At 34.1% G+C, this 25,189-nt stretch overlaps 4 protein-coding genes and 1 long non-coding RNA gene across 13 annotated transcripts in view; 3 read left to right on the top strand and 2 right to left on the bottom strand.

Moving 5' to 3' along the window:
• LOC104757641 (alcohol dehydrogenase-like 3) lies at window positions 313-3,142 on the bottom strand. Its single transcript, XM_010480396.2, has 10 exons — window positions 2,890-3,142; window positions 2,647-2,783; window positions 2,489-2,538; window positions 2,049-2,401; window positions 1,533-1,615; window positions 1,371-1,446; window positions 1,180-1,241; window positions 996-1,091; window positions 724-885; window positions 313-608 (listed from the first exon to the last, which is right to left on the bottom strand). The coding sequence occupies exons 1-10, from the start codon at window positions 2,924-2,926 to the stop codon at window positions 480-482; spliced, it is 1,185 nt and encodes a 394-aa protein (XP_010478698.1). The 5' UTR covers window positions 2,927-3,142; the 3' UTR covers window positions 313-479.
• On the bottom strand, window positions 4,685-6,931 carry LOC104757643 (polyadenylate-binding protein-interacting protein 11). The gene is made up of 10 exons (XM_010480397.2): window positions 6,491-6,931; window positions 6,215-6,322; window positions 6,089-6,133; window positions 5,932-6,004; window positions 5,711-5,823; window positions 5,535-5,594; window positions 5,400-5,447; window positions 5,227-5,295; window positions 5,079-5,140; window positions 4,685-4,991 (listed from the first exon to the last, which is right to left on the bottom strand). Exons 1-10 carry the CDS (start codon window positions 6,929-6,931, stop codon window positions 4,934-4,936), a joined length of 1,077 nt encoding a protein of 358 aa, XP_010478699.1. The 3' UTR covers window positions 4,685-4,933.
• LOC104757644 lies at window positions 8,000-10,649 on the top strand. Of its 7 annotated transcripts, none has more exons than XR_002036351.1 (10): window positions 8,000-8,357; window positions 8,645-8,685; window positions 8,780-8,927; window positions 9,017-9,106; window positions 9,315-9,395; window positions 9,551-9,612; window positions 9,706-9,828; window positions 9,927-9,962; window positions 10,036-10,343; window positions 10,468-10,649. It is a non-coding gene; the product is annotated as an uncharacterized LOC104757644 (long non-coding RNA). The 7 variants fall into 7 exon arrangements; XR_002036352.1 differs by having other exon boundaries at window positions 9,562-9,612; XR_002036349.1 differs by lacking the exon at window positions 9,315-9,395 and having other exon boundaries at window positions 8,780-8,932.
• Window positions 13,153-17,986, top strand: LOC104757645. Of its 3 annotated transcripts, none has more exons than XM_010480399.2 (7): window positions 13,153-14,443; window positions 14,548-14,906; window positions 15,331-16,341; window positions 16,431-16,577; window positions 16,666-17,076; window positions 17,191-17,313; window positions 17,402-17,986. In XM_010480399.2, the coding sequence occupies exons 1-7, from the start codon at window positions 13,573-13,575 to the stop codon at window positions 17,768-17,770; spliced, it is 3,291 nt and encodes a 1,096-aa protein (XP_010478701.1). In that variant the 5' UTR covers window positions 13,153-13,572; the 3' UTR covers window positions 17,771-17,986. The 3 variants fall into 3 exon arrangements, 2 of the variants coding, with proteins under 2 accessions (XP_010478701.1, XP_010478702.1); XM_010480400.2 differs by having other exon boundaries at window positions 14,551-14,906; XR_762483.2 differs by lacking the exons at window positions 16,431-16,577; window positions 16,666-17,076; window positions 17,191-17,313; window positions 17,402-17,986 and having other exon boundaries at window positions 14,548-14,715; window positions 14,793-14,906; window positions 15,331-15,435.
• The window catches only part of LOC104757646 (putative ubiquitin carboxyl-terminal hydrolase 11), a 4,850-nt gene continuing 2,285 nt past the window's right edge, over window positions 22,625-25,189 (top strand). Inside the window, exons 1-8 of the mRNA XM_010480401.2 lie at window positions 22,625-22,767; window positions 23,055-23,267; window positions 23,469-23,613; window positions 23,737-23,796; window positions 23,895-23,993; window positions 24,276-24,638; window positions 24,718-24,858; window positions 25,003-25,173. Coding sequence (XP_010478703.1) covers window positions 22,625-22,767; window positions 23,055-23,267; window positions 23,469-23,613; window positions 23,737-23,796; window positions 23,895-23,993; window positions 24,276-24,638; window positions 24,718-24,858; window positions 25,003-25,173 — 1,335 coding nt within the window. The remainder of the gene's footprint in view (window positions 22,768-23,054; window positions 23,268-23,468; window positions 23,614-23,736; window positions 23,797-23,894; window positions 23,994-24,275; window positions 24,639-24,717; window positions 24,859-25,002; window positions 25,174-25,189) is intronic.

Raw genomic sequence — 25,189 nt, forward strand, 5'->3', positions numbered from 1 at the left:
AGGGGAAAAAGATGGGGAAAAAAAAACTTGAATAATAAAACTAGAAGAGCAGAGAGACCAATAGAGAAGAGCAGCGGTTGAGATACCCCGACGCCGGCGAGCAAAAGCCCTGCCGGTGTTGGAGAAATTCGATGGTAGCAGCACCTCGATAATAGTGCCTGGGAAAGAAAGATTATTAGAGTTTTTATCCGAGTAATTAAAAAATTAAATAAACAACTAAGTTAAATTATATGTAATAAAATAAGACAGAACTCAGATACTTTTGAATTTACGTAACATTTAAAAATATAATCAATTATATCAACTGAATTTGAATTGAAATCAAATAATCCTTCAGCACAAAATAAATAATCACGTTATTTGATAATGCTGATACAAATATATAGGTAAGAAAGTAATGGGTAATGCAGTAAAATTAAGCGTTTGTTGGGTTTACGATGTATATCGCGTAGTAATACTATACGAATGTGTAGAGTCAATCATCTCTTGAGAAATTTAGCGATCTGGAGAATACATCGAAGAGATTTTCCATCACGAAGCAGCTGAAACGCATCGTTGATCTTCTCAAATGGAAGCTCATTGGTAATAAAAGGTTCCAATTTCACGACCTACATATCGAAAGATTCCAAAATTAATCACACCAAAACACACAACTTAAATTCCTTTTCTAAAATTAAATAAAATAAATATATTATTGTATCGAGAGATATAAAAATTTCAGACCCCTTTCATGCATTGTTGAGCAAAATTAGGAAGTTGAGATTTGGGCTTGAAGCCGCCAAAAACAGAACCGGCGATTTTACGGCCTTCGAAAAGCTCCATCGGGTGAAGAGGCAATGTTCTTGGCGTCGGATAGATCCCTACAAGCACCGTCGATCCCCAGCCCTATCATTGTTTTGAATTAATTTTCATATTTTCTTGTTTCTCAAGTAACAAAATTAACTCAAGTAGAGAAAAAAAATCACAATTCATATTGTTGCTAATTAAGCACTTACGGCGTGAGTGGATAAAAAGGCTTCACGAAGAACATCAACGTTCCCTGTGCACTCGAAGCTATAGTCCACTCCTCCTCCCGTTATCTCTCGTATCATCTTTTTTATTAATGAATCAAAATCAATTTATACTAAGTTAGTTTAGAATTGTTGGTTATATTTTTGTGTTATGGAATTGATATAGTACCTGATGAACTGGTTTAGTTAAGTCCTTAGGGTTTACGAAGTCTGTTACTCCCATCAGTTTACCTGCAATACTCGAATTGAGTTATAGGGTAATGTAACTCATAGTATTATGGATATGGTCGTGGATGAATAGAACACTATATTAAACGACATAGTAATAGAATGATGGTGTTTTATGAAAAGAAAAGTTACTCTTCTCAAATTTTGAAGCGTTAGCATCAACACCAATGATCCTAGAAGCTCCTCTTGCTCTTGCACCTTCAGCCACCTTCATTTCTCAGTCATGAAATATATATTTATCATTTTGACTTTGTATATATATAAAAAAATGACTTCAGCTAACTATAATCTTACAGCAAGTCCAACAGAACCCAATCCAAAGACAGCAGTCGTTGTTCCTTCCTTCACTTTTGCAGAGTTCCAAGCTGCTCCCACCCCTATTTTTGTCAAATTTATAACAAGCAAACACATCATGTGAATTCACGCTTCTTAGTAATTTGTTTTTTGTTTTTACCATTTGAGAAAAAAAAAGATAAAACTTATATATATATATATATATATATATATATATATATATATATATATACTAGTGGTGGTTAACGGACCACGAGAATATGTAACATTAAAATCCACATTTATTTGAAAAAGACAAAGATAAATAAATGTGTTTTGGAAACCAGGGTAGTCCAATTGATAGGTCATAGGTCCCTTCCTCCTTTGTTCCCTAGCTTAGCTAGCCCCAAAACTCACTATATTAGCTCCCAAAAGAGATAAGATATCCATTTTAACCAATATTCCTTTAATGGTAAAGACTATATGGACACAAATCCATGAATTCAATTGCTATATAGGAGTAATTAAGTAACTAACCAGTGGAGACGCCACAGCTCAAGAGGCTCATTTGCTTGAGAGGAGCATTAGGGTCGATCTTGACAACGCATGCCGAGTCCAAGACGGTGTATTCAGTGAAGGTTGAGGTGTTAAGGAAGTGATAAATGCGTTGGCTCTGGCTCGAACCACCGTCCTTGGTTGTGGTGGTTGAGAATCTCGTCCCTCCATCATTCACCATCACTCTCTTCATTGGATCTACCTGATATTTCTCACAAAGATTACTCTCTTCTTTCGTACACACTCTACATTCACCGCATTCTCCATTGAAAGTCGGAATCACATAGTCTCCTTCTTTCACATCTTTTACTCCTTCTCCTACACTCTCCACAATCCTATTAAACATTTCCCCAAAACATATAAAAATATGTTTAATTAGCGTCACAAGTGTGCTGTTTAAAAAAATATATATCATGATATACCCGACAGCTTCATGGCCAAGAATCCTTGGAAATGCTCTTTCAGCTTCGTTCTTTTACACACACAAAAAAAAAGAAGAAGAAGATATATTGATTAGATTACAATGGTAATCAAGAAGCATGCATGATTTGTATTGCTTTGAAAATAGGTTCATGAGTACCGTGCCGTTCCAAAATCCTAGATCGGTATGGCAAATGGAGGAGTAAAGGATTTTAAGCCGGACTTCCAATTTCTGAGGTGGATCGACGCATATTTCTTGTATGACGAGCGGCTCTTTTGGACCCCACGCAATAGCAGCTACAAGCATCAAAATACAATTATCATTATAACCATAATCATCATCATCATAATGATAAGAAACTATCACATTGGTGGTGACTGGTGAGCAATTGAATTATTATACCTTTGCAAGTGATGACCTTCCCTTGAGTCTCCGCCATGGTCTTTTTATTAGATATGTCTTATTATGAATATGTAGCTTTATTTATACAGATCAGAGATCTATACATGTCTAAATATAGCCAGGATGTCGAGTCACATGTATCGAGTCAATAATCCCGAGAGAGGTGGGGGTTTGATAAGATTGATATCACCACTTAGTCCCTTTACATATAACTATCAAAATGTTTATCTCAATTTGAACCGAGGATAGTTAAAGACCGATTTAGCCGATGGTATCTTTAATTTGTGTTCCAACTAACTAACTTATATATTTCATGCAAAAATTAAAACTGTTTATCTTCACATAAGATTTGTGAACCTTAACATTAAATACCGTCATTGAAAAACCGCCATTGTTCATGACTAGACAGCGTCACGTCAATGTTATGTACATCGTCATCAAATATTTTGTGTTTCAAACGTCAATGAAATTTTAAATAGAAACAAAATAATCGCAAATTTGGTAATGTATGGTGGAGAAAAATAAGTGGTAGGTTATTGCGGGGACTACTTTACTTGATATTAAATGGCTTTAAATAGCACATCAATCATGCATACAAATGGACAGAGTCTGGCCTGGTGATAGAAGTAGCTAGAAAATTGACCATGATATGTAATGTGTGTGCAGTGTGCGTCAATAGCTTAAAGCCTTTAAACCCGCGTGTGGTGACATTGGAAACTCAAATTTTGGTTACATGTGGTGGACTTGCTAAGAACTCTTTACCATATAGTATTCAGCAAAATTCGAAATTCTAGTGGTTAAATTCAAAAATGTATTTAGAACTTAAAAATCTCTTAAACCAAGACATTATGTAAATAATAAGGAAGGAAATTAAAAAAAAATTGTAGAAAAGGTCTCTATAAGTGGAAAAAAAGAAGGTTTATATGTAAGTGGAGCAACACATTTTGCGTGGATTTTCTAACTAACCACAGGAGTAGCCAAATTAATATGAGCGTCTGTTAGGAAGCCAAGACTTGTGAGTCTTTTATAACAATAATTGAATCTTCTTATATACCGTCACATAACGCGAATTTCTCTAGTTTTTTTTTGGATATTTTTATAGTTTAATCAGTTCAAAATTTTGCCAAAAAAAAAAAAAAAGAAACAGTTCAAAATTTTGCCCAAAAAAAAAATCAGTTCAAAATATCTACAAATTAAAATAATCTGTTATAGAAATAGAAGAAAAACATTTAGGTGGGGTTGGAATCGGACCATGCATGTTTAAAACGTTTGGATTTGTATGATTATATTTGTATCTACGTATCTCAATAAGTACTTGGATGTATATTCCAAAATAATTTCTCATAAAGATAAAAATTCTCGTTTTATCAATTTCGTTAAAAAAAACAAAAAAAATGAAAGGACAAGAGTAAAATCTCGAAATGCACAAACACTTGAGTAAAGCCGTTGTATCTAGACCGCATTTTTTTGTACTGTTATGACGCCACAAAAAGATTCAGAAAACCACCAAATTTTTTTTATTTATTATTATTTCTCGGAATTTCACAAAAGTTGACTTTTTAGAAGATAAAATAAAAGAACTGACAAAAAACAGCTGTACTTAGTTGACTTGTCTGATCCCCAACATACATATTTCTAACACAACACAACTGCTTCTGTTCTAACATCAAATTTGATTCTAACTCTTTTTTGGTTTTTGTCATAAATCAACCTTCTTGACTGTAATAACTGTTAAAGAAAGTTCTAAGTTTTTGATATAGAGTGTTTGTATAAGCTCTTTTTCTCATAAAAAGTAAATTTAAAAACTCTCTACGAGGTTTTTTACCCAAAAGATTCTCAGGTAAGAAGAAAAAAGGCAACGGAAGAAGGAAGCATCATCAAGATCCCAGAGTTACATTCCGAACAACGAAGAGATGAGAGATGCAGACAAACATCTTTACATAACTGTGTATGCTGTTTTTAAGAAGACACAGCCATATATATATATATATATATATATTGAGACACGAGATATGTGAAAGAAAACCTTGTAAAAGCTATAAGATCAATGCATTGGATGCCTTGGTGATCTGGGACGAACAGGCGTCTTTGAAGGACTCACCCTGTATAAACCAAAACAAAACCATCACAATAACGAATTTGTTTTTAGCTGCGTATTCTAACGCAAAGATCTGTTTTGTTTTTCTGACCTTATCGGTAAAGAACCAAGAACAACTCCACTGCAGTTGAGAGCTGCTATTGCGCTTTCTGCCTGCGAAGATAATAAACGATAGATTGATTACTCAGAATTTGACACAAGAGATCAAGAATGGCGTGGAGGTGTATTTTGACAATTACCATTACAAACTCTACAAAAGCAATACGAGTTGAGTGTTGATAATCTCCAAGCAGCCTCAGGCGGTAAACCTGTATTATGACAACATCTTCTCATTAGTACACTATTGCACAAAACAAAAACAAAAAAAAAACAACTTTGCAGTTAGTTTAGCAACTCAACAAGATTTGCTCACCTCTCCACAGAACGATTCGAAAAAGACCTTCACATCAGATTGAGTCACCTGTAAGCAATTTTTACAAATGTGAAAACTGAGGTACTTTTCATCAGTTAAGGTAAAGTGAAGAGAAACGTTTCAAGGGAGCCCCACCTTCTTGTCAATGTTAGTGCAGTAGATAGTTCTTGCGCACATCTCACGCTCATCTTCAGTCTGCAATAATAACACCAAACAAACAAACAAACAAACAAAAAAGTACAGGACTAAATCATTTTGTCAAGTCACAAAATCGTCAGAGACTTTGCATATAGTAGAAGAAAAAACCTCACCCTGGGCAAAAATGTCGGGTTAACCGGTGCAATAGCTGTTTTGGATGGCAGAACTTTCACAGGATAGAATCCTAACATAGTCCCCGATAAATTCAGAGCAGTCATCGCACCCTCTGAAGGAAAACAAAAACCACCAAAATTGCCAACATAAGACACTTAACCACTGTAGTAGTACACTGATGATACTCCAAAAATAGACACAAGTAAACGAAAAGAGTTACCTTCATCAGTAAACTCAATAAATGCAAACCGAAGCACCGAGTTTGGGTCACCACATATACGGCAATCAACAACCTGCTAAAACTAAAACACAGTTAAAACACAACAAGCAAGCAAGGTACAAAGATGAGAGTTTATCAATGAGAAGATATTTTTAACCTGTCCACAACTCACAAACAAACCAGCAAGCTGCTCTTCAGTGACCTACAACACAAACCAAAAAAGTCAAGACGAAACGTCCTTGAGGAATGTCATAGAAGAGAGTAAAGGTTAAAGCTTTAAAACCTGTTGATCAAGATCAGAGACATAGACAGTTCTACGGATAACATCTTCCCTCTGAGCCATGCTTGTTCGAGCGTTCATCCTTCTCTTCCCTTGACCAAAGCTCTTCTTCTACATCCCACACACACACACAAATTAATCACAGCTATGAGTCCTAGATTACACAAAACCTTTCCCAATTGTGTCTTATCCTCTGAAAAAGCAATCAGTTAAGAAAAACTCCTAACACAATTCAGTGAATTCACACAAATTTAGACACAAACAGGTGAAAAGTCTTACCCGTCGGAAACCACCGTTTTCGTTTGCAGCACCGGCAAAGCCATTGTTACGGAAAAAGGAACCAGCAGAGGTGAAGAAGCCACCGTTAAGTCCTCCGTTACCTCCTTGTTTATTGAGAGAAGGAGGAACAAACTCTTCAGCCATGGGATTGAGTTTAGAGAAAAGCTCCTGAAGCTCTCTCATATCACGATTGAAGCTCTCACCACCGTCAACGCCGTCGGATCTCGCCACGTGTGACCCGATCTTGCTGTAGAGACCACCACCACCACCACCAACCACTACTTGATCGTGGCGGAGAACTTGATCGATCCTGGAGTGATGGTTCTGATCGTCGGAAGAAACGCCGGAATCTTGACTTGTCATTGAAGAAGGTGGTGAAGACGGCGCCTGGATCACGACCCCTCCTGCTGCATCAGCTGCTACAGTCTCAACAACCGCCATGATCAGAGAGGCAAAAAACCCAGAAATTAAAAAACGAAACTTGAAGAGTGAAAAGGAATCGGGGGGATCGAGGTTAGGTTACGATTTGAGGAGGAGAAAGAGAGGAATCAGCATAAGGTGCTCTCTATGGAAGGAAGGAAGAAGAAGAAAAAGAAAGAGAGAGAAATAAAGAGAGAGAGAGAGAGAGAGAGAAAGGATTAAAGAGTGATTAATCAGAGGATCGGTGATAATTAATGGTATTTGATCAGAGTGATTAAGTAAGGATTCGTTGAGAAAAACCAAACTCGAAACGAGTTTACTTCACTTTTGTTTTGTGTCTTTTATTTTTTCACTGCTGTGAAAAGAAAAAAAAAAGGAGTGTGATTGGATAACGGCGAGGGGAGAGAGAGTGTGGAGTGTTTGGTCTCTTTTATTAGTCTATTCTTGGACTCGACCTTCAATAAGTAGGACCTCAAATACATTTTTTGTTTATAACTTTATAATAATAAAAATCTCTTAACAATTATCGCTTTTTTTTTCTTATCTAAATTTGATTGTTATTAGTGTTAATTTTATTTATTTCGTGATTGGTAAAAATAAGATTAATTATATTTAAAAATTCGGTTTAAGTGGAAATAATAAAACTTATAAAATACAATGATAAAAAAAATTAATCTATATTAACATTTTATATTTTATAAAGTAAAATTCATCTAGCATATATATGAAATCTATATTATTTCTTATATGCATGTATCAAAACAACCTTATAACTAATTCTCAGTCATCCATACAACTAAACATAATCGATGTTTCATAATTAATAATAAAGATATTAATAAGATTTTTGTTAAGATTTAAAAGGATAATTCTTCTATCATCTTTGTTTGATTTTCTTTTTAATTGATATAATTTATCATCTATATATATAAAGTTGCCTTTTACTCATTTCTGGTGCTGCCACATCAGCAACTTCTTCTATATATATAAAGTTGCCTTTTACTCACTCATGATGCTGCCACGTCAGCAACTTTTTCTTTTTATTTTGGATTTTGGATTGGACTTAGCCTAAACTTTTCCAGAGATAATTCAGGCCCACACATTTTTCTATCTTATGGATTAAACCTATTAGTCTCTCTTCCGCGCTGTCAAGACGCTCCATCTCCACCGGTTGCTCTTCTCCTTAACTCACGATCCATGCTGTTTCACCATTTGATGCGAAATGAAGTCTTCCATCGGATCTGCTGATTCTGGCGACGTTCTTGTCGTTCATTACAGCAGACACGGGACGAGGTTGCCCACTGAGACTGGTGAAGACGATGATACGGTCTACGACGAGTGTATTGTTCCTTGCACGTGAATTTAGAGGAGAATCGAGAAGCAACCCAACACTAATCGATGGTCAATGATTCAATCTCTCTTTCGATGCTCCAATCTCTTTCTATTGGTACGATTTTTTTTTAACGGCAAACGGCTTAAGCTGCATCTCCATGAATCGATTAGGTTTAGTTCAATTAGTTTAGCATAGTTTAATTAAGGTTAGATTCACAAGATCGGTTCATGCTGCTTGACAATACTATGGTTTTAAGTCTGGTATAACTGTATTGGGTCTGGTTTGGAATGAGAATTATTTAAGATTATTGTAAGATGCAATTGATAGATTATGTCATTTTGTATTTGAAAACATTATTTAAAAGCTTTATTAACTCTGGAGCCTTGTGGATTTTGTTGCAGATGGTTTCCGACAATGAATCCCCAGAAAAAATCTTATTTAGGTGAGTGTCCTTTAGCCAAAACTGGTTCAAAGTTGACTCTTGCATTTTTTGGTCTATTCTTCTTTTCTTATTAGATGTTCAATTGTTGGTGCAGATGATTTTGTACTTGTGGACAAAATTTGCCTCAAGGATTACAAGTTTGTGTGTGGTGATGTTGTAGTGTTCAGATATGTTCCTTATGCCAAACCACGTTTGAGTCATCTTTTGACAAGAACTATATAATGAGTTTTAGTTGATTACATGTAATGTTAGTCTCTACTCTCCTGTTAATGTCTTATCCTTGATGGTTACAGTATTCTTAATCACATATTAACATAGATTTTGAATGTAGATGATGGATATGATGATGTGGTATGACCTCCCAAAGAGTTAGCAAGATTGGTCGATAAAGCTAATTGAGAAGAAGAAGGAGAATGACATGGTATGTTTCTTCCTTTTCCAAAAGAAAACTCCCTTCTTCATGTTACATCTATATTTTAATCTCAAATTAGAATTATTCATCACGTCTCAATGATAACAAACCGTGAACACATTCTTGTATTGGAACAATGGTTTTAGCTCATATAGTAATTTTTAGCCTCATGGTGGCTCCGGTTTGCTTGCTGGCTCCGATTTTATGTTTATTTCAGGTGTGGCAAACGACTTCTCTTTACCATTTGGTTCACACTGCTGCTCTTCTCTCTGCACCTAGCACCAAATATCCCAACCTTGTAAACTTTCTCTTGTGTGTCATGTTTCTTGCTTGAAGTTCAAGCTGCTTCTTCTTCCTTTTTTAAAGCGAGTTAAAAAAAAAAAAAAAATTAAGAACTTTACCATTGGAGGTATATTTTTCAGTTGTATCTTAATGGTTCATTTCCTTTGTCAGATCTGTTGCAGGATTTAGAACAGTTGAAGCTAAACCAGACATATGAAAGAACCATATACTAGGTTAGTTACTTCTGTTTTTGCAAGTCCGCTTAATTGTCTTGCTTATTGGAGAATAGAAAATTATACTTTTGTGTAAATGGTGAGCTGTTGCAGCAGCAAATTCATAACATTTCTACAAAGAGAACCTACAGCAGGTGGAGATTGAGCTTCAAGCCCAATGATTACAATGGAATCAAGAGAAGGACAGAGAGCTTCATGCGATTAAACTACAAAGAGGTCTGCTAGCTGGTTTATATTTATAAGTGTGTTTGCTATCAGCAACTAACTTGTGTTTCTTAATATAAGTCATTCATATAAGCTTTGAATGTGTTCAGGGCATTGTTGGATTCGACGTTGGGTTAGCAGCAATGGTGAGTGAGTTCTTGCTTGTGTTATTCTTCTGTTCATATTGTAAACAGAGTTATGAATGTTTAATTCTGATAGGGAAATCGAGCAGGAGGAACCTATGAGCTGTAAGTGTATCGAGGCATGTAAGAAGGTGAGGATGGAGATTTGAATGTATCTTTTTTATATAAAAAGCTATTTTCTGTATTTATTTGAGTATTTGACTATGATATGTTGTGTTCTATATAATATTGAGAATCGAATGTTGCAGTAAACAATCTGATTTATAGTTTTTATTTTTCTTTTTGTTCCTTTTACTGTTTTTGGGATAGTGCTGCTTTGTAGGGTGAATCTGGAAGCTACTGTTTTTGGGATAGTGACGCTTACTTTAAGTTACAGATATTGAGGTTAGCGAGTCTTGTTTCTACAAATTGATCCGGTTTAGTATATGGTTTATTCAGTTAAGGTGAGTGATCTCTTGATACAGTTATTAACCATCCTTAACTCTTCAAACTGTTTACTTTTATGCAGAACCAGTGGTGAGTGAGCAAGAACCCAAAAGAGAGAGCTGAAGAGATTAAGAGAGAAGAGGAGCATTTTGTCTAAGACAGAGTAGTTGATGTTTTTGTATATAAGATTTCGTTTGGATTAGTTTTTTTTGTAAAAAATATGTTTTAAATGTATTTTTATGAAATAATATATATATTTAAATATATATTTTTGATCAAATTTAATTTATATAAAAATATAGAAAATATGTAATGCAAAAAAGATATTATAGCAAAAATATTTAGCGATTGTTGACAAACCTATAGTACAAATATTTTGCTACTATTAATTATAATATGGCAAATAAAAAATGCTACAAATAATTTTACTATAGCGATAAAATTGCGTTATTATAGAGAGACAGATAATAGCATACAAAAAAACGCTATTGTATGTATCCGTTCTAAAATAGCACCGGCAAAGACATCGTTTACGAAATCCCTATCAAAACGATATAATAGCGTTTTTCGTGTGCTAATAATACGCATATTTCTTGTAAGCTTACAAAAGTTATTAGCTTTGAATTTGTACTTTTTATAATTAAAATAATGTTAACATATTTGCTTACAAGTTTACCAATGGAGATGCTCTTAGTTATACATGTTTTATATGTTGTAGGAATAAAACCCTTCTCCAGGTAGCTCTTCCGCCGCTGTTGTTGTGCGACCTCAAACGTCTCCCCCCCCCTCTTTATTACGTTGTGTGACCTCAAGCGTCCCTCACCTTCTTCATTCTTTCTTCCCTCCCTTTTCCTCCACATCCTTTCATTGTCTCCATCGTAACGTCTTCCTCTTAAACGGTAATTCAATGTTGTCTCATTCAATTTAAGTCCCACTACTTTTTCTTCAATTGGTGCAAGTTGAAGTCGTATATAATGTCCTCTCCTCCAATTTCATGCCTCTTACAATTTCCTTTCTCTCTTAATTTTATCTTTACTTACATGGATTCCACCACCACCACCACCACCGGATACATTACATTTCGCCGGAATTGGAGAAAATAGGCAAGTATCGCCACTGTCGAGACCTGATAGTAGCTCCCAGAAGTTAATAACCTTCATCGTCAGCTCAGACTTACCAACCATTATCTCCTTACCATTGATAGTAAATCTCTCAGGCGGAGTCATCAGAGATATAGCGGAGGTAGCAGAGGAGGAAGGAGGCGGAGGAAGAGAAGGTAAAGAAGAGTCGAGATTGAGAAGACCATAAGTAGTTTAAGTTAGCTTAACGAAATGGTGGCTTAAGGTGGAGGCATTGAGCTGAGAAAAATACTCCAAACATAAAAGCGTTTAGAAAAATACTACTCCCACAGATTACTAAGTAAAAAAACATATAATAAAAACATTACCTACAACCACATCTAATAAAACCAAATAACAATGAAACGACAAAATGAAAAATAATTTTAATAAACCACAACTAACAACTAAAGCAAGACAACAACAATTTCTATACAAAACTTAACTTCTAATTCTATATTTTATGAAAACAAAAAAAGATAATGATGATTTAAATAAATTTTAAATTTTAAAAATAGACTACATTATACAAATTTAAAATTATAATGTAGACTTTTTCTTTCGCATATATTGTGATTTGATTTTTTTTTGTTGAGGTTCTTAATTGTGATTCAGTTTTTAGGTTTGGTCTAAACCGGTGGAATTGATTCTGGTTGAGTTCTGGTTATCTCTGGTTATTAAATTGGGAGAAGATAAGAAGAAAGGCAAAGATTCTAGTCGCGAAAGAGGTTATGCCGTTATAAACAACAAACTCTTCTTCGTCTTCTCTAGATTCTATTTTTCATACTTTTGTAAAAGAAAAAGAACGAGAGAAGCTTAAGAGACTCCATTGTTGTACAAGCTCGATCTTGAGCTGATTCATCTTCTTTGATAGTGGATTGCTGGATCGAATTTGGCCTCAGACGTAGGCTTTGTCACATCAACTTAGCTTAACTGGGTAAACAAACTTGTGTGTTCTTTGTTTCGCTTTTCTTGCTTTATCTTTCGGATTCGTTCTATTTCACAAATCAATCTGAAGCATCGAGTGCGTGAGTGAGTTTTCACAAAGGATCGGAGTTAGTCCGTAATATTTTTTTAACATATATGTATTACTCAATTAAAAAAAAAGTGTTCAACCTCTCATATCGGCTAAAATATTTAGACAATTATTTATAGTCATATCTTATTATATAAAGTTGGGTTTTGAAAAACGAAATTTTACAGTTTGTTTTCATATTAATTAATAAAATTAAATAATACTTATTTTGTAAAAAAAATTAATATTATTTTATTAAATATAACATCAATTATATAACTAATATAAAAACTTAGCAATAGTTAGTTATTATAACTAATGTAATATTTGTATTAACTGATTCAAAATTAACATCACCTTTTTTTTGCAACTGATGCATAATAACATCACTTTTTTTTTTTTTTTGTTGCAACTGATGCATAATAACATCAATTACAATAATTGCTCTCTCCTATGAGAGATGGTCTTACTTGCTCTCTTATGTAAGTAATCTAAGTCAAAGCAAGTTTCACAAGTTGGAATAAACAATAGTGAAGTTGGGTCTGAGCCCGGCCCATTGTTACATAAAGCCCAGTAAGATCTCGACGGACTTGAGAGGGTAAATTAATTTCGTTAATTTCCCAGCGACGGACGTCAAACGGAAAACTTTGTAGCTCTCTTTCTTTGTTCAGTTCCGCTTCCGACAATCAAACACACAACTACTTCTTCTTGGGAGCAGGGGATTTTGGAATCTCTTTTCAGCTTCTCTGTTACTGCCGCAACTGGAGATGCATAAGTCGAGTTCCGGTTTCTGTCAGAATCATAAAGTCTTAATTTCTTCAGGTGATACGGTTCTTGTTTTTATAAAATCCTGGGCTCTCGAATTTTGAGAGATACGTTTCTTTGATTCCTAGGGTTTTGTTTTTAAAAACAGGCGAATCAGGTTGTTGTTATAAAGATAGGGGTTTTTTTTTTTTTTTGGGTTTAGTTTCGTTTTCATGGCTTCTTGGTCTGTCTAGTTTTTAGGCTAAGAATTATTAGAAATTGGGGGTTAGGGTTTTGTTAGATTTTTGAGATGAAAGGAAGATCGTATCGATTCTCGAGCACGGATCCTCATGAGGATTGGGTTGATGGATCTTGGACTGTGGATTGTGTTTGTGGTGTTAATTTCGATGATGGAGAAGAGATGGTGAATTGTGATGATTGTGGTGTTTGGGTTCATACTCGTTGTTCTCGTTATGTGAAAGGAGAAGAGCTTTTCACTTGTGATAAGTGTAAGAGCAAGAACAATGTTAATGATAGTGAGGAGACTGAGGTTGCTCAGCTGTTGGTTGAGTTGCCCACTAAGACCTTGAGAATGGAGAATTCGTGTACTAGGGGTGTTCCTCTGAAGCGTCCTTTTAGGTTATGGACTGAGATCCCTACCGAGGAAAAAGTTCATGTACAAGGTATCCCGGGTGGGGATCCGGCTCTTTTTGAAGGGTTGTCTTCGGTTTTCTCCCGGGAGCTGTGGAAGTGTACTGGTTATGTGCCTAAGAAGTTCAACTTTAAGTATAGAGAGTTCCCATGCTGGGATGAGGAAGAGAAGGATGAAATCGAGAATAGGCATCAGGAGGAAAACGGTGCAGGGGTTTTGTTTTCTATGTCGAAGGAAAATGTGATTGCTCCTGTGAGTGCTTTGGTTGGAATGAGGAGCCTTGATGTTAGAGGAGCCAATGAATTGATGCTTGCTTGTGCAAAAGACGGCATTAGTTGGGATTCCACTGGCGATGCTGAGATGAAGCATTCTCAGAGTGCAATGAAGAAGGATAAGAGGTTGCTTCGTCCTTTGATCACGAATAAACGAAGGAAAGAATTGTTTGGAGCTTCGAAAGAGCGGATGAAGAAGAAGGTTGAAGTTTCAGATAAAAAAGAGGATGATAAGAAAGGCTTTGTAGGTAGAACAGGTCAGTGAAACACCTCCTCTTAGACCTTTTTTGCTTCACATCCAGACATTTGTGTTTATTGTTCTTAAAAGAATCTCTTTTTTTTGTTTCTTTCAAATTACTAGCAGTGCGACCTACGAGTGATTCTAAACCAATAGAATCTCGTAAGGACATAGAACCAGAAGGTTTTGCTGGCTACGTTGGGATCACGAAGAGTGAAAAGGCCAAGAAAGCTGCTTTTGAAGAATCTAATGATGGTGGCCTTGCTCTGAAAACTGGCGTTGATGAATCTGGTAATTCAGAAATTGGTGTTGAATGCTCCAGAGAACAGAATCTTTCTGACGTTCATGCTAATGGTGCTGGAAAACAGGATGAGAAAGCTGGTCATCAATTCCGAATTGTGCTTAAGAGCGCTGCAGCTACTGATCCTTCTGTCCTCGGAGGAAAAGATGTTCCGCAAAATGAGGCTAACAAGGAGGAGGAGGTATGTCCTTTATTGGCTATAACTTATACTAATATGAATTCTGTCGTTGAATTATTCTTGATTAGATCAGTATGAGTTATATCATAGGGGTTCATCTTGCAACAAATATTGAAGTTCTTTCAATCAATTATCATCATGTTGTTCTAGGTCAATCCATTTCATCTCTTGGTTATTCAATCCCTCATAGAAAAGGCCAAAATTGGAGCTACAAATGAGCTAATGAAGCTTAAGTAGCAAGAAGTGCCTTGATTTCATCAAAAAAGGAAAAGATTTGAATTGACATAGCGTAAATTTGGTTTAGGCAAATTTGTTTCTTTTTGAACTTTTTTTGTTGAAAGGGTTTTAGTCTTGTTTAAGATGATAGTGGGGAAGCAACTAATAATTGGTATTCTACAATAACAAGGGAGATTTTCTTATTTTACAGAGACAAGGCACAATAGCTGACGCTCCAGAAGATACTGCAGTTGATTCATCTGAAAGTTCGCGTATGCCTTCTCCTGGTTCCACGATTGGTAAAGCACGAGAAGCTGAAGAGAGAACTGGTTATGATGCCAGTGGGAATATCAGTTCGAGGAAGAACAAATTCCAAAAAGAAACAGCTGATACTGGAGCTGTAGGCCTGCAGACTCTAGGCCCTATGGATTCTAAAGTTTCAGGGACGTCTACATCTCAAATCTCTGGAGCTTCTGAGCTTAACATAATGACACCGAGCAGTTCAGTTCCTGATGAACACAAACCGCAGCCTGTTGGTATCGAATCAGAAGGAATAAGTAGTGGCAACAGAGACAGAGCTACTGAATTAAAACGAGAACTAATGGTTTCGGAAGCAGAAAAAGATATTCTGGAAACAAAGCCTGGATCTAATTTATTTCAAGAGTCCTCAAAGCCTTACAGACCTATTCCGCAGACTGTTTCAGGGAATGGCAGGCCTAAGATGGTAGTATGCATTGGAAAAACATCGTCAAGTTCAGCCACAGAAAAATCTTCTAGGTGCAATGACAACCTGAAGCCCTCAACTTCCAGGAATTCTATTCCTGGCTCGAAGAACCAACCAGGTGATGATGGTGCTGATGTTGATGCTAAGGCCAATGATGAGGACTGTATTTCCAGTGATATGATCCGAGAGAGAGATGGGGATGATGAACCTTTAGAGAAAGCTTTGAAACATCCTAAATTTCCTATTACATCTACAAAATCGATGCACCATAACCGTAATTCCCATTCTTCAGTTTCCAAGACAAGAGAGTTTTCCTCTTCTTCAAAGACATCTTCAGCAGCTCGGCTTAATGGTGGTTCTTCCGAGGCTCCTAATAAATATTCGCTTTCAGGGACCTTCCCGAAAAATGAAAAGCCTGGACAAACAGTATTCCAATCATCAACAAAGAACCCTGTGCAGTCTATAATTTCCCTTGCTCCAAATCTGAGCGATGAAGAGGTGTGTGAGATAGATTTTTTCCCTTTCTCGTTTGTCTTCCCTATTCTTCTACGGTTTAACATGTTTTGTTTTTTTCCATTAATGACCAGCTTGCGTTGAGACTGCACCATCAACTCAATAGTTCTCCTCGAGTTCCTCGTGTCCCACGCATGAGACAGCCTGGTAGCTTGCCCCTGTCTCCAACCGCTCCTAGTTTTAAGCGCACTTCTAGTTCTGGTAGCAAGGATCACACAACGGTATGATATAAATGCCATCTTTTCTTTTAGCCTATGCTATCTTTTAGGCTCAAGCTTGTTGGCTGATTATATATATCTATTTGGCTAGTTTTCCAGAAGGAAAAACAAGGATGCATCCAAAGAAGGTTACCGAAATTCTCGTGATGATGATGGATGTAGTACAAGGAGTGCCAAAACGCGTCGCTCTCCTGATAGGAGGACACAACAAGACAGTGGAAGCAGAGGAGGGAGTTTGCGTTCCAAGGGAGAAGAAAATGAAACCCTCAAAACCTCTTCTTACTCCTCTCGGAAAGTACTTCTCCCACCAAACTCTACTACAAGCACAAGCAGTGGACCGTGTTCATCCAGTGAGTTGAATGAGCATAATATGCCTTCTCCACACAGTTCCCCTAAGAATAATGGTACTCCAGTACATAGAACTTTGCCAGGCTTAATCAATGAAATCATGAGCAAAGGAAAGAGGATGGCATATGAGGAGCTCTGTAACGCAGTCTTGCCGGTATTATTATGTCTCCTTACCACATATATTTCTGATCTCATAACATCATCTAGGTCACAGATTAGTTGTTCTGATTAGCTGTTCTAATGTGTCGTGTTGGTCTCTTTCTTATAGCACTGGCCTCACTTGAGGAAACACAACGGAGAGCGATATGCATATTCAAGCCATTCACAGGCTGTTCTTGATTGCCTGAGGAATAGGCACGAGTGGGCTCGTTTGGTTGATCGTGGCCCTAAGGTTTGTATACTAACTCTCTATGTATTTGTCGTCTGTTGTCTTCAAAATATACCTAAATCATCATCTTAATTTTTTGCGCTGGTTTCAGACTAATTCGGGGAAAAAGAAACGGAAGCTTGATGCAGCTGAGGAGGAGTCAGATGAGAATGAAAGCAGTAAGGGAGGAAGGAAGAGACTGCATCGACATTACTCTCAAGGAGAAGAGTTTCCCAAAGGAAAAAGGAAAGCAAGAAAACGGAGAAGGCTCTCTCTTCAAGGAAAAGGCGTCAAAGTGTTGAGGAAGAAGAGAAACGAAGAAGAAGACGAGGTAAGTGAAGAAGATGAGGAAGGTGCGTTCTCGGACACAAGCGAGGAGAGTGTCTTCTGCGAAGAAGAGGAAGAAGAAGATGGCCACACTACTGGTGCTGGGCGACAAGTCTCTGCTAGTAGCTCTGAGGAAGCTCAAGCCACTTCATGACTCTTCTCTCTTCTTTCCCTATGTAATATAGAAAGTATATGTGTATGCATTATGTAGCTATGTGTATTTTACCAAAAAGCTTTTCTCAATAGACAATACTAATAATTTGTGCTTTTCTAGAGAGGGCCATATTGAGAATGGGGTGGTCATTTTCTGAGTTGTATTTATGGTTTTGTGGTATGATATAATTAAGGAACAATAATCTATTTTAGTGTATGCTTTTCTGAGTTGGTGATTGGTATTCTCTAAATTTTTACTTCAAAGTTGATGTAGAGAATTTTACCTCAAAATAATAGATTGTGATTTTGAAAAAAATTATACTAAATAAAAGTAGAAGCTATAAGTTCCTAAGACTCTCCACATAGGATTTAAAACAAGCTATCAGGATTCGACACGTCACTCATTACCATTTTATACAATTTCCAGAATTTTCTATATTAAGAATTATTTTAAACAACCTATCATGATTTGACATGTCATTCATTAACATTTTTTAATTTTCCAGAATTTTTTAGAAAAAGAAAAATTTTAAATTTATAGACATAAAAGAACTATGTACAATATCCCACATCGGGTAGAAAATTTTTAGACAATGGTTCAGAACCAGTATAAATAAGATTGATATGCTTCCAACAACGAATGAGCAGGAAAACTTGATTTATCAGGCGTCCAATTTTAAAAGTTTTATATAATTTGATCCAGTTTTTTTAATCAAATTAAAACTTTAAAAAGTTTCAAAAAAATATTATAATATTTAAAATTTTTAAAAATTTAAATATTATAAATATTGAAACTTTTAAAAGTTCTTAGCTTTTAAAAAGTTTTTAAATATTATAATTTTTAAATTTTAAAAGTTTAAAATATTATAAATATTGAAACTTCTAAAAGTCTTAGCTTTTAAAAGGTTTCAAAATATTATAGTTTTTAAATTTTAAAAATTTCTTATCATTTAAAAGGTTTTTAAAAAAGTATAATTTATAAATTTTATAAGTTTAAAATATTATAAATATTGAAACTTTTAAAAGGTTCAAATATTAAAAATATTTAAACTTCATAGAATTTTTTAATATATTACAATTACTTAACCTCCATAGAAATTTTAAAATATTATTATATACTAATAAAAAGTTGAAGCTATAAACTCCTAAAGGTGTCCATATAGGATTTTAAAAAACCAATAAGAATTAGATATTTCACTAATAACATCTATACTAAATAAAAGTAGAAGCTATAAGCTCCTAAGGCTGTCCATCTAGGATTTAAAACATCCAATTGGAATTCAACATGCCACTAATTAACATTTTTTAAAATTTTTAGAATTTTCTATATTAAAATATTTTTTAAACGACAAATCGCGAGAATACAACTCAATATTTAACATTTTTAAAATTATGTTAAATTTCTATATTAAAATACTTCTAAATAAGTGTATTTACAACGTCCCAAATCGGCTAGAAAATTTTAGACAATGGCTGAGAACCATTATAAATAAGACTAATATGCTTCCAACTATGAATGAGCAGGAAGTTTGATTTATCAGGCGTCCAAATTTAAAAATTTAAAAAGTTTTAAATATTATAATTATTAAAACTTTTAAAAAGTTGAAATATTATAAATATTTAAACTTTATAGGATGTTTAAAATATTATAAATACCTTCATAGAAAGTTTAAAATATTATAAATATTTAAACTCTATAAGAAGTTTAAGTATTATTAATATTTAACTTTCAAAAATTTAAAACATGTTTTTATGTATGACTTTATAAATGATTTAATATTTTTTGTAAAATTAAAGTTTGGGTTAAAGGAAGAAGGATTGACATCACAAGATCTTGATTTGATGTTATTTGAGTTAATTTTGAGGTTTAAAGAAGAAGGATCGATGACAAGCACACTTGTTTTATTAGCTATACATGTGTTCATATTACTTTCTCTACAAGTAATTTGCAATTTTGTAGTATTAAGGATTTTGGTTTGAAAAGTTTCAATACATGTGGATCTAAAACCGAGTAAGTATACAGGTGAAAGTATCAATACTTGGATGCATGTAGTGACTAAGCTGGTCCGTAAAATTACACAAATTTTATGAGACAAGAGACAATGGTTTTGGTATTAGAGTTTGATGGGTTAACAAGTTGTGTGGTAGTCTAAAAAAAATGTTTTAAATGATTATTCATTGGAAAAATGTGAGGAAGCTGATGAGGAAGAGGAAGAAAAAGAGTATAATGAAGAACAAAGGTAACGTTGTTCTTCATTATACTCTTTTTCTTCCTCTTCCTCATCAGCTTCCTCACATTTTTCCAATGAATAATCATTTAAAACATTTTTTTTATCATGAAAATTTGACAATGAAAATGATATAGATGGTGGTGGTCAATTAAATATGAGAAAATATTAATTCATGATTATAAAAATGTTTTGTTTGTCTGATAGTCAAAGAAACGGTTTAGGATATGTTAGGTAAAAATTTTAACACAAGTGACTTTTATATTTTTAAAAAGTAAAATTTTTACCGATCAATTGTAATTTAAAATTTTATATAAGCTAATATTTTATAACTGTCATCAATCATATATAATGTTTATCAAAATAAATCAAATAAAACCCACGCGTAGCGTGGGTTCAAAATCTAGTTAAAGTTAAGAATTGCTGCTTTTAAAATCGCTGTCAAGAAATTTTGGGGAATTTTTTAGGAAATTGAAACTTAAAAAGTATGATTGGTAAAAATCAGACTTTAAAATATGCATACAAAAATAAAATAAAAACTTATAAATAATGTATCAAACCTTATACAAATCTTATAAGTAATTTATAGAGAATATAGAGAATGTGCAATATATACCATATAAACAGAACATAATTAAAAAAATACCACATTTGGTACATTAGCTGTCTTCAAGGGGTATTATAATTACATTATTGGCCTTAGGTAGGCTAACATCAAATAGGGGACATATATAGTAAATAGGTACCTCTCTGTTTATGTTTTATTAGTAAACAACATGTTGTATGGTAAAAAATCATGTAACTAATGATTATTGTTTCGCATATCAACTAACATACAGCTGTCATTTATTGCATGTGTTTTGTCAAAATACATATGTATTACAATTCACCAACTGTTATTTTTCATAACAAATTTCACCCAATACAACAAAATATTTCTTTCTACATTTCTGTCAAATCTTATGCAACGCAACTTACAATATAATGATGAACGTATTTTCCTAACATAACATGTTTTACAATGAAAAAGACTGTAGTTGTTTTCGTGGTTGCTGCCCTACCACTCGATTGTTAACCATTTTTCTCGATCTCGGTATACACTTGGCCCATTTATTAAAATCCCAGGTTGTTTACTAAAATTACATGATATTGTATGAGATTACGACCCATTTGTTAAAATCCCATATCGTTAACTAAAATTACATGTTACTGTATGAGTTTACGACTCCATCATTGCCTACTCAATACATGCTATTGTATGAGATTACGTCCCATTTAGTAAAATCTCATGTCGTTCAATAAAATTACATGTTATTATATGAGATTACGACTCCATCATTGCCTACTCATGGATTTGTCCCCTACCTATAGAAACCTGTTATCGGCAATGCAGATTTCATGCCTATATCTTGAGGGTACTTCTGTCATGTTGTCCGTACGGAAAGTGGTAGTTACCACACTTCTCTACATTGTGGTATTTTATGAGTTTTAAGCCAAAATTGTGGTATTCAGTAATATTACCCTAACTTATAAATACCTAGATCAAGTTTCTGACTAGTGGTTACCAATCCAAATGTACCTGAGAAACATTAGAAACCTTATAAACATTTTCATATATCTAATGAGGAGCATATTTTAGAAACTTATAACCAAGAATCTAATTTGATGTGTGCTTTTGTCTTTTATATTTGTGTGTGCTTTATAGCAATACAAGTTTTTGGTTGAACGTAAATTGAAATTGTATGATGCAGTTTCTAAGACAGAAAAATATATATACTTAAAAGCCTAAAAATTTAGCAAAGACAATTTTTTCACTAATTAAATCAAAAGACAAATCTATTGAACAGGAAATAAGACAATTGTAGAAATAGTTACTTGTCCATTATACATCTTCTAGCCTCTGTAGTGCAAACTTCCAAAAGAGATTAAGAAAAAATTATTCTAAAAGGCAATTTTTATTAAAAAGTATATCTATGTTCCATGGAAAAATATATACCATTTTTAATTGAAAAAATAATTAAGAGTGTGTCAATTTTCTTCTATTTACGCAAACTAGATAAGAAAACTTAGAGGACAAGCCAACTAAATATAATGTATTTTTCTCTCACAAAGGTTTAAACTCTTTTTAAGGTAACAACAGTACTGGTAAAGAATATAATTCCTACTGTTTATAATTCAAATCCAAATCTAATAAATTCAAAGATAAAAAATTTATTTATAAAAAGATAATTAAAAAAATAAAATAAATATATAGTATAAAATCATAGAGACATTAATAATAATAATAATAATAAATAATATTAAAAAAATAAATGAAAATGATAGTGAAGAAGATCAAAGAAGACATGCATTATAAAAGGGATCAGAGTTTCTTCTTCTCTTCTTATCATCTCTACCGATCAGAGTTTCTGTTGTGGTCTGTTCTCTTTCTCTTCATTTTCCAATAATATAAGATTTTTATTTATTTATTTGTAGTTCTTTTTTGTTTGTCTTTGACAGAGGAAAAAATTATTATTGCGATTTGATGTAAGTTGGACATATCACAAATATAAAATTTTGAATATTGATTGTGTGGTTTAGTTTGATGAATCTTGGTTTTTTTTAAATTGTAGTTTGATTCCAATTCTATGACAATCTCTGATTCGGAATCCATCCGAGTTTGTGAGTTTCCCTGCACTCCTGAGGAAGAGAAACGTATTGTGACGGAGCTGATTAGCGAAGCTGAAGCTGATTTGAAAGATGGAAACTTGTATTTTGTTATCTCAAACAGGTCATCTTTCTATAAATTTCTTTGAACTTTTAGATCATATGTTCTAGATTTGCATAATGCACATAGTTTCCATAGTACTTTGTAATCACTTTGATTTTATTTTAGCAAATCGGTTGATGATGATTTAGTCATCAGCATCATGCATGATCTTTACTCTTGTACTATACATTTATTTCCTTGTTTTACTTCTAACGGGGTTGTTTAATGAATGTTTTTCTCTTCGTGTTATACATAATATATCCTTAGCCTAGATTTGAACGTATCTTAATGTTTATATGTTAGTGCAGATGGTACACAAGCTGGCAGAGATTTGTTGGGATACTAACTGTAGAACTTCTCAGTGGAGATACTTCAAAAGTTATCAGGCCTGGAACAATAGACAATCATGGTATTATTGAAAGTGAAAACAAAGTTAGTGATCCTCAACTTCGCATGATGTTGGAGGAAGGGGTTGAATACGCTCTCGTTCCTCAAAAAGCTTGGAATAAACTCGTGGAATGGTGAGTTTCTCATATATATGTCCTATATAGTAACATAATACAGAACTTTATGTTATAAATCACCTATTTATTACGTTTTATTTTTTAATGATGACATTGACACGATATCAACCATTTTTTTTACATATATTATCGTTGCCCTCTTGCATTTACCATCAAAAGATACTTTCAATAAGATAATTTTGCTTCTATATATTTCAGGTATAAAGGAGGTCCTCCGATACCAAAGAGACTAATGTGCCAAGGAGATTACAACAAGAGCTTTAATGTAGAGGTTTATCCACTATGTCTTAAGTTGACAGACAGTAGAGATGACACCATTACCATCATAAGGTTGAGCAAACAGGTATTGTGTCCTCTCGTTCTACCTTAGATCTGTATTTTTAGGCAGTGAACAAACAAATTACTGCATACCATGTGGAGAGTTTAAGGGAAAGACTATGTGTCATATGAATTGTTGATGTTTCAGGCTTCTATAGGCAAACTTTATGAGATAGTTTGTGATGTAAGAGGGGTAGCAAAAGATAAGGTATTTGCTTTCATTTTCTTTGTTTTGGGTAATATTTATCTCAATTCTTTTTTTATTAGAGATGTATTAGTTGCTCTATATTTGATTTGTATAAGTAGGCTCGCATTTGGGATTACTTCGAGAAGAAAAAAAATGTACTCTTGGATCCTTCATCTAACAAAAGTGTGGAGGAATTATGCCTTCAACTAAACCAGAATGTAAGTGTGTCTTTAAAACCCGCTCGGTTACATAGAACTTTTTGATAGATTGCCTTTGCCTTTATTATTGTTTGTACTTAAAGGTTATTTCTTTTATGAAATTTTTGTTGGATGGTTTGGATATTATTCTTGTTGTTGATCTATGTTTGTTCTCTATATTTCTGGTGAATTATTTTGTGCTTTTGAGCTCTTAAATTGTCATTGAACCAACATCTCGTTTTGACTTTTTTTTTTTTTTACCATATATATTTATGTTTGTCATTTTTTATGTATTCCGTATAGATTCTTCTTGAAGTGGATGGTTCTACATCATCTCAAACTGAAATGAGGTTGACTAAAACTGAATTGGCATTGGTACCTCTAAAACCTACAAGGGCGCCAGTTGCTATGAATATAATTTTTGATGGGGAAACCGTACCTAATGGTCATTCCAAAGATTCTAAGTTTAGCCTATTTCAAAGAAATACTTTGGAAAATGATGTTTTTTTGAGTAGTTTTGGGATAAGAGACAAGAGAGGTTTAGCAGNAAATACATGCTTCATGAATAGTATTCTTCAGTGTCTGGCCCATACACCGCCTATTGTTGAATATTTTCTACAAGACTACAACTCCGACATAAATGCAGACAATCCTTTAGGAATGCGTGTAAGTAATTCAAAATTGTTGTTTTTGTTTCTAACCTCTCATCTGAAGTCATTGAAACGAATCTATATATCTAATGCAGGGTGAGCTTGCACTTGCATTTGGTGAACTTTTGAGGAAATTGTGGTCGATTGGATGTGATAAAATTTTGCCACGTGAATTTAAGAAAAAATTAGTTCTATTTTCTCCACAATTTGATGGTTATAATCAACATGATTCTCAAGTAAGTCATGTTTTCCTTAATGGTCTATGGTGAATGCTTAATAGTTGGAGAAAATTTGTTGTATCTCTTGGCTTTATTACTTCCTCTCACCCCAGGAAACTAGTGCCTTTTTTCCCATGTATGATATTTTAGCTCATTGCTCAGGAAATGCTGGCTTTCCTGTTAGATGGGCTCCATGAAGACTTGAACAAAGTAAAATTAAAACCTTATATTGAAGCTAAAGACTCATATGGTCGTCCAGATGATGAAGTAGCCGAAGAAATGTGGAAGTACCACAAGGCCCGAAATGACTCGGTGATAGTTGATGTCTGTCAGGTAAGCATTTATTACC

Source organism: Camelina sativa, chromosome 17, assembly GCF_000633955.1.
Source record: "Camelina sativa cultivar DH55 chromosome 17, Cs, whole genome shotgun sequence".
NCBI lineage: Eukaryota > Viridiplantae > Streptophyta > Magnoliopsida > Brassicales > Brassicaceae > Camelina > Camelina sativa.